Source organism: Crocuta crocuta, unplaced genomic scaffold (genome assembly GCF_008692635.1).
Source record: "Crocuta crocuta isolate KB4526 unplaced genomic scaffold, BGI_CrCroc_1.0 scaffold2, whole genome shotgun sequence".
Classification (NCBI taxonomy): Eukaryota; Metazoa; Chordata; class Mammalia; order Carnivora; family Hyaenidae; genus Crocuta; species Crocuta crocuta.
Genome location: NW_027528640.1, coordinates 5,767,340 through 5,776,607, shown reverse-complemented (window position 1 = coordinate 5,776,607; position 9,268 = coordinate 5,767,340). Strand labels below are relative to the sequence as shown.

The 9,268-nt window shown below is 41.0% G+C and overlaps 1 protein-coding gene across 1 annotated transcript in view; it reads left to right on the top strand.

Moving 5' to 3' along the window:
* The window catches only part of ASAH2 (N-acylsphingosine amidohydrolase 2), a 70,931-nt gene extending 62,634 nt beyond the window's left edge, over positions 1-8,297 (top strand). The window contains exons 19-21 of the mRNA XM_077755197.1: positions 2,577-2,636; positions 5,976-6,064; positions 8,108-8,297. Coding sequence (XP_077611323.1) covers positions 2,577-2,636; positions 5,976-6,064; positions 8,108-8,297 — 339 coding nt within the window. The remainder of the gene's footprint in view (positions 1-2,576; positions 2,637-5,975; positions 6,065-8,107) is intronic.
* The last annotated feature ends 971 nt before the right edge of the window (positions 8,298-9,268 follow it).

The window sequence follows — 9,268 nt, the reverse complement described above, 5'->3', positions numbered from 1 at the left end:
ACCATTCCAGTGCTGGTTATTGTTTCTTAGGCATTTGAATTATTATTACCACATAGCATCATTTCATTTCAGCACGAAGACTTCCATTACTGTGTCTTGTAGGATAACTCTGTAACAACACATTCTCTCAGGCTTCATTCGTCTGGAATGCCGTCTTCTGCCTTTATCCCTGAAGAACAATTTTGCTGTGCTCCTGGTTGCGAAATGTTTGTCTTTTATCCCTTTGAATGGGTTACCCTGTTACCCTGTTCTTCACTCTCTAATGAGAAGTCAGTTGCTAATCTTGCAGTGTCCCCGTGAGTAACACAATTCTATTTCTCGTACTGCTTTCAAGATTTGCTTTTTGTCTCCAACTACCACTGGTTTGCTACAACATATCTAACTGTGACTTGCTTAGTGATGATCCTACTTGGGATGTGTTGAGGTCCCTGGATCAGGAAGGTACTGCTTATCAAGTTTGGGAAGATTTCATCCATTACTTCTTCAAAAAGATTTTTGTTTGTTTCTCTCTTTCCTCTAATTCTGAGTCTCCCGTTTTGTGAATGTTGGTGCACTTGACGTCCCACATGTTTTTTGAGGCTCTGTCAATTTTTCTTCAATTTTCTCTGTCCATTCTTCAGATGAAATAATTTGTAATTGATAACTGCTAGTTCACTTATCCTTTCTTCTTAATATTTGCTATTAAGCCCTTACTGGTGAATTCCTCACATCAGTTGTGATTTTTGGCTCCAAAACATCCAATTAGATGTTTAATCTGTTTTTAAAATTACTTCTCTTGGGGCGCCTGGTTGAGCATCTGACTCTTGGTTTCAGCTCAGGTCGTGATCTCACAGTTCAAGAGTTCAAGCCCCACACAGGGCTCTGTGCTGACAGCATGGAGCCTACTTGGGATTCCCTCTCCCTCTCTCTCTGCCCCTCCCCAGCTCTCTCTCTCTCTCAAAATAAACATTTTTTTAAAAAACTTAAAGAATAAAATAAAATAACTTCTCTTCACTGAGGTTTTCTGTTTAAGTCATTATCATCATACTCTTCTTTAATTCTTTAAACATGGTTTGTATTAGTTCTTAGAACATCTTTACAACAGCTGCTTTGAAGTTTTTATCCGCTAACGACAACATCTGGGGACACAGAAAGGCAGTTTTGATTGCTGCTTTTCCCCCTTCATCTGAGTCATATTTTCATATGTGCATACCTCATAATTTTTTTGTTGAATACTGGATGTGTTTTGCTCTATTGTAGCAATTCTGGATTCTAGCCTCACCTCCCCACCTCCAGCCTTGTCGTTTTGTTTGTTTGCTCATCGAAAACTTGACTAAATTAGTAAAGTCTGTCTCTCTTACAATGTGTGGCTCCTGGGTCTGCCCACAGTTTTCTTTTTCTTTTCTTTTTTTTTTTTTTAATGTTTTATTTATATCTGAGAGAGAGAGAGACAGTGTGAGCAGGGGAGGGTCAGATAGAGAGGGAGATGCAGAATCTGAAGCAGACTCCAGGCTCTGAGCTGTCAGCACAGAGCCCAACGTGGGGCTCGAACCCACGAACCATGAGATCATGACCTGAGCCAAAGTTGGACGCTTAACTGACTGAGCCACCCAGGTGCCCCTGCCCCACAGTTTTCTTCTTGATTCTCCTTTGAATTCTGCCTCTCAAGGTGTTGTCCCTGTGGTTGTCTAACTTAGCGTTCAGCCCAATATTGATCAGACTTTGAGCTTGGATGCTTCAGGGGGTAGGAATTTCAATCTCTGCTGACACATTCTTTTCTTGTCCTCAGGTGGTTGTCTTCCTGCACACAGGGTTAAGGGTAACTTCCCACACATCTCCGGAGTTCTCTCTCTCTGTGGCTCTCCTCTCTCTGGCGCCCTCTTCTCTCTGTTACTCTACCTTGTGAATGCAGGACTACCTGGCCTTTGTGGACTCCTACGTCTATTCCTTGGCTTAGATAGACTTGCCTTGCTTTGCTTGAGCTCTGCCTCCTGGTGCCGCATGCTCTGAAGGCATTAAGTTGGGGTGATTGCGAGGCTCATTGTGTCTGTTTTCCGTCACTCTAAGATCACCGTTCCCATTCCTTGCCCCGCGACCATAGTATAATACGTATCTGTCCAGCGTTTTTAGTTGTTTCAGGTGGGAAGGGAGATGCACACCCTGTCATTCCACCTTGTATCTCACTCACACAAGTGTAAGTACAAGTCACTCATGGGAAGCTTTGATCGCTCTTATGTAAGTCGGTCCATTTCCTAGATATGTGTTGGAGGGAAGTGTGAGAAAATATCAAAGGCTGAAGAAGCCACTTTAATGCACTGCCCCTGATGCGAACGATACTCTCTGTCTTCACCTACATCTGAATGCACTAAAAACATTGTCACTGGTGAAAAACTCTGGAATAATCTACTGGCCCCAAACTCCTGTGTCCATTGTTGCAAGGGCTTGGTCTATCATATTCTGAGAAGATAACTCACTCGACTAAATAGAATCTATACAGGTGCCCGGCATCCTGGCGCATTTCATAAATTGTGGCCTAAATAGGAGACCAGTGAAGAATGAGTTTTATTAAAACTCATACAATGAGTTTTTACTTTCAGGGAGAAGTTGCTGAAGTTACATTTGTAGGTGCTAACCCGAAGAATTCAGCAGAAAACCAGGTAAGCATCCACGATTCTTTTTACACTTTTTAGTTTTCATTTGAAAATCAATATAGAGGTTAACACCATAATGATAAAATATTCCAACTTGATTTGCATCTTAATTTTTTAAAAAATTTTAAATATTTATTTATTTTTGAGAGAGGAGAGAGAAAGAGAGTGCACCAGGGAGGGGCAGAGAGAGGGAGACACAGAATCTGAAGCAGGCTCCAGGCTCTGAGCTGTCAGCACAGAGCGTGACACAGGGCCCGAACCCACTGACTGAGAGATCATGACCTGAGCCAAAATCTGATGCCTAACTGACTGGGCCACTCAGGTGCCCCGCATCTTATTTTTTAAGTGTGGGAATGTTTTCGGTAGGAAAAATTAATGTAGCAATGTAGAATTAAGTCTGGGGGGAAAAAGCACACAGGAAACATTTAACTGGCTCTGCTTAGGCTCACATATTGCAGACTCCAGAGAGAACCACACTGTCTCTGGAGAAGATATAAGTTGGAATACAATCCCAGTTATGTGTTCCAATTTAGAAACTCTACTACATTTGGTAAAATAATCAAAGGGCCAAGGATGAAGTGTATCTTTGGTTCCTTTCTACCCCCCATTTTGGCTCCTCTCCTCCAGGACCACAGCCTCTGGTCCTACCTGTCGGTCATGGCCTGACCACGCACCCCTGGAGTGGATGCCCTCCTGGCTTGGAGCCCTGGCCTGTGTGCTTTATTTTACCTTGCATTTACCCTTTCCCTACTCTTTATTCCTGGCACCAATTGGATATTTATTTCTTCATCTTGAAAAACGACATAAGAAATACACGTTCAATGTAAACATAGGCAATGTAGAAGTGTTTAAAATAGAATATGAGGGGCACCTGGGTGGTTCTGTCAGTAAAGTGTCCCACTTCAGCTCAGGTAGTGATCTCATGGTTTGTCGGTTCGAGCCCTGTGTCGGACTCTGTGCTGACAGCTCGGAGCCTGAAGCATGCTTTGAATTTTGTGTGTCCGTCTCTCTCTGCCCCTTCCCTGCTCATGTTCTGTCTCTTTGTCTCAAAAATAAAATTAAAAAATTAAATAAGATAGAGTATGAAAGTACCTGTCTTTCCATAAACATTTTTAGAGGTAAGAATTGTTCATACTTTGTTACATATCATTTCATGTTTTATGGTCCTTCTATCTGTGTAGAAGACACATGTATATGATAAAGTGTACATATGTAATATGGCTATTAATAAAATGAATTAATTTTACTTCTCTGTAACTCCTTTAGAATGTTCTTATAACTATCTAAGCAATAGCTAGACATATTCTAGTTGTAAAAATTCAAACAATAAAGAAAGATGTAGAGGATAAGGAATAAGTATACAAAAATGATTTCAAGGTCAAATTTTTTTTTATTGTGGTTTAGGGTTCCTTTATTCTATCCATGAGTCATTCTTCCCAGGGACCGTTGTTACTTATAACCTCAAGACCTTTCCTCCAAATGCACCTTCCATTTCTGTTCATTGAGGTATCATTATCGCTGTGATGATAATTGTGGCAAGAGAACACTGTCAAATATGCCATCAGGGAAAAATGTTCTGCTTGCAAAGTCAACACGCACCTGTTTGCAGTAACTTCTGTAGGCAGTCAAACTCTGTCATAACATTTGCATGTTTATAGCATTGTTTTCTGGAGATGTTGAAGTGTTTATGGCAAAACTGCAGGCTTAGCTGTCATTTGATATCCTTAGGGTAGAGAAAGATTATCATCGCTATTGCCATGGAGAAGCAGGGGAACAAAATGCTTAAAGCGCTGGAATGAGAAAATAATTAATTCCTTAAAATTTTTCTAATGTTTATTTATATTAGAGACAGAGAGAGAGAGAGAGCATAAACAGGGGAGAGGCAGAGAGAGAGAGGGAGACCCCGAATCTGAAGCAGGCTCCAGGCTCTGAGCTGTCAGCACAGAGCCCGATGTGGGGCTCATACCCACGAAACTTGAGATCACCACCTGAGCCTAAGTTGGATGCTTAACCGACTGAGCCAGCCAGGTGCCCCTAGAAGTAATTTGTAAGAATGCTCTGCAACTCAGCACACGACAATTTCCACTACCCTCCTTTGTTGGTAATCAGGACCTCCCCACTTGTATTTATTGAATGCTTCTTCTTTGCAGGCACTATGTGAAGTACTCTGTGTACATTGTCACCTCAATCTAATTTAATCCTTGCTTCTATCCATAGGGTTATGTTTTATTATCCCCATTTTACAGATGAAGAAACTGAGGCCTAGAAAGATTCAGTAACTTGTATTAAGTAGCTGTGTGTCAGGAAGAGATCAGGATTAGAATGCAGGAAAGGGTAGTCACATAGTTCACATAGTCATTGGCCTAGACTCTTTCTCTGGTCTACACTAAAGACCTGTGCACTGGGGCTCACCCTATCTCCTACGTCACTCTGCCCTACATGGCCAAAACCATTCTCTTTACAAGCCACCATCATAGTGAAAACTTCTTTATTGAATACAACCCATCAGCTGAGTAACGTTTTAGATAATCCCATGGCCTGGTTGTAAACAAGGGATTCATTCACCAAGTTTTATTTGAACACCTAAAAGACTATAATGGATGCAAATGAATTAGACACAAGTCCTGCCCTTAAGGGCCACAAGCTAGAGATTTTTGAGGAAAATTAGAGATTCATGGCCTCTATATCTTTTAATTTGTTATATCAAATCTGCACTTTATTTGGAGCTGAATTCTTGGTCTGAAATAAATTATTATAGCAATTTTCCAATGGGGAAATAAAACCTGCCCATAATGTGCTTTCTAGGAATCCATTATGACAAAATATAGGAATTGCTTTCAGCATCTAGGACAAGGAAGATTTATGCATCCTTTTTAATTCTTTCACTTGGGAGATGTTTACCAACAATTCATTTATCTAGAGATAGAAAGATGAAGAAACGTTCCCATTTTCCCTCCTCAGTCTTGAAGGGACTAGAGAAAGTCTTTGAATATAGATCCATAAACATGTCATGTAAAGGCTTGACTTCTTTTTTTTAGAATCTGAAGTTTTATTCCGTTTCTTCTCTGTCCCAGTTTGCAAAATTTGCCATCAGCTCTAAAATGATGCTCCACTCACTTTTCTTAAAAACAAACAAACAAAAAGTCATGGTGTGTAATAGCGTGGATAAAGTGACATTCTGAAGTCATTGCATAGAATGTAGAGAGACGCACCTAAGAATGTGGATGACACTCATACATTTTCACACCAGGTATTGACAGGTTAGCCTATGGACCACAAGGATGTATTTATAGGCACCTTCTATGACCGTGCGGGGTCTCATCTGTTGTATGAATTGCATTTCAGACCCATCAGACCTTCCTCACTGTTGAGAAATATGAGGCTGCATCAGCAACATGGCGGCTCGTGCATAATGATGCCTCCTGGGAGACACGGTGAGCTTGTCTATTGGATATTTTGTCTTTCAAACCATGAGAACAGTTGGTTAGTTTTGTGCGGGGAAGACAAATGTGAACACAGGCTCAATGCAGGATATTACTGCTATCAAATTCCCATGGAGCCTTCTGGCCATATTTAGTTGATTTATTACACTTCATTTTGAGTCTCTTTCCTGCAAAACAGCGGGATGTGGGCTACTGTAAGACGAGGTGCTAATGAGGTTATGGCCTCCATTTTTGTAAACATCTGTTAATTTTGTTTTTTTCCACGGCTGCAGACATAGCCCTAAAAGCTGGCTAGCCTTCTTGCAAATGGGTTTCAAGGCACACAGGGCTCTGTAGAGCCTGACAGTTCCTTCTGGGAAAATAACGAGAGTCTATAGACAAAATTATTACATGTTTATACTCGGTCAATGATTCTTCATTTGAATTACTAAAACACGAGAAGCTTGAGTGTTCATTTTTTCCTGACTCACATAAGAAAGAAATTTGTTTATGGGGTTTGCTCAGAGAGGCATAGCTCTGTGCTTTATTGTTAGCAAATTCCTAAGCTGAATAAATATTTTGAAGATTTGAAAATGGCATCTGAACAAAAAAAAGTTTCTGTTCCCGAGCATATCAATTTCATACCGCAGGACAGAGGAATGGAAGTGGGTAAAAATTTTGGCCACTTGTGTCTAATTCACATCACCTCACATTAGGTCATTAGTTGCATGTTGGTTTCCCTCACGTGGTTAATTGAAAATTGAAATAGGACCATGCTGTGGCCCCTTTGATAGTCAGACATAAATCTGGGCATAAATTTTCCTCTGATCTTTAGGAATCTAGGGCACAGGTCACTTTTAAACAAATATTTATTAAGGTAAGATTATACGGATAATAAAAAAGCATTAAAACTATTTTAAAAGTTTATTTAGAGAGAGAGAGGAAAGAGAGAGAAAGAAGGAGTAGGGGAAGGGTGGAGAGAGAGAATCCCAAGCAGATTCTGTACTGTCAGCACAGAGCCTGGTGCGGGACTTGAACTCACGAAGTGTGAGGTCATTACCTGAGCCGAAATCAAGTGTTGGATGCTTAACCAACTGAGCCACCCCGGTGCCCCAATAAAAAAGCATTTTTATTTTCAAAATCCGCAAATTGGAATAGCAGTGAACACTTGAGGGTACGTATAGGCTTCCTGTCACTGAAACACACAGAATGTGGAGAATACCCTCTCCACCCAGGGAACTTACTGTCTACACAGTTGGGGTTATCAGTCAGTCAGCCCACTGTATCTCACTTACCTGTAAGAATATCTGACCTTCTTGAGGTGGTCTACAAGGGCCAGTATGAGCTGACTCTCTCACTGTGTCACACTTCACTGCACCCTCCTTCTGCCTCTCCACTGTACAACCTTTTTTTCCTGCTTGAAACACTTTGCGTCCTCTGTTCCTTCTTCATCTGGGCACGTGTGGGTTCAGCTTAAATAACATCTGCCATACTTGTTTCATTTCAACTATCACTTTTAAAAATCATTTCCTGGTTTACCCATTCATTGTCTTTCTCCTTCCGCCCCGTGCCCTTGCCCTAGTAGAATGCAGACTCCATGGAACTTGGAGCTATTTCCGTCTTTCTTATGACCTTATCCTCAGTACCTCTAGAACAGAGGCTGGCGCATGTGCTCATTAAGTATATATTTTTGACAAATGAATCTGGCTGGAGAAGTGTCAGTTGAAGTGGGGGACGGAAAGGGCGAACACTGGGAATTCTGAAGTGGGAGACTCCCTGTGTTCCGAGTATCAGGTGACGCTTTTGGGGATGGATGAGGTCTGCATGGTTATAAAGGTAGAACAGGTAAGACGATTTCTACAAATGGCTATTTCTTAAAGGTTCTCTTCTAGAAAGTATTTGTCCCTGTTTGGTTCATTGCTCCCAGTATCTAGGATAGTGCCTTGCTTACGGTAGGTACTCCCCGAATGTTCATATCATGATGAATCCTACATTTTTCAAATCATATCTTTTTAAGAGTAAAACATGGTTGGTTGGTTTGTTTCCTACCAACAGTTTCTATTGGCACAAGGGATTACTGGGTCACAGCAATGCGACGATGCAATGGCATATTCCGGAGAGTGCCCAGCCTGGGATCTACAGGATGAGATACTTTGGACACAATCGGAAGCAGGACTTTCTCAAGCCAGCCGTCATACTTCCATTTGAAGGCACTTCCTCTGCCTTTGAAGTTGTAACTAGTTAATGAAAAGTTGATGAATCGTTCAAAGTGAGGCTGAAATCTGTCATTTCACATGAATGTAAACAAGATGACTTCTATAATTGTCCCTGTTTGGGGGACAGATAGTTTACTGTGAATGTGAGAGAGGTGTGTGTGTGTGTGTGTGTGTGTGTGTGTGTGTGTGTGTGTGTGTGTATGTGTGTGTGTGTGTTGCTGGTAGTCTAGAGGCTAACCCATGATTTTTCTCAGAACCTTGCATCTGTTTGAAGGGACAGTTCCCCTCAATATAAAACCTCTGCTAAGTTAGTAAGAGTGGCTGAAGATGTGTGACCAGTGGTTAAATTATTTACTTATAGAATTATTGAATGTTAGGCTGGGAAAGTTTAAAGAGATCATGTAGTACGAAGGCTACAGGACCTCCCCTCCATCACACTTGAAAAAATAGTAAGTAAACATTGACCATAAATGTATAAGCCCAATTAGAGATAATTGGTGTGGAAATTAGCCTGCCAGTGTTTCTCTATTTAGCATAGCCTCTCAAAGCCATTCCCCTGGACTTGATGTGGCTGATTGAGAGTTGTTGATATTGTTAAATTATTTCTGGCCTTCAGAGGGCACGTACAGGAAAGTCAAGCTTGTAGTATTTTGATCATACCCTGTGTTTCCCTAAGTGCCCTTATCTCTCTGAATTGTGTCTCTATTCCCAAGACTGGATCTAAGTGATTTTGACTGTTTTCACTAATCAAATTCACCCCCAAAACCTAAAACTCACCATTCATGTAGATATTAAAACAAAAGTGTTAGTGGATTGGAAGGCAGTCCTCAAAGTGCAAGATCTAAATTCATTTATCTGTTCTTTTATCACTCACTTACTCATGGACCCATTCAATCACAGAATATTTATTAAGACCTACATGCCCAGTATTGTACTAGTGTCTGGCCTTGATAATTAGTGTTATCATGTTTGGGATGAATGTATAAGTGTCAAAAGAGGA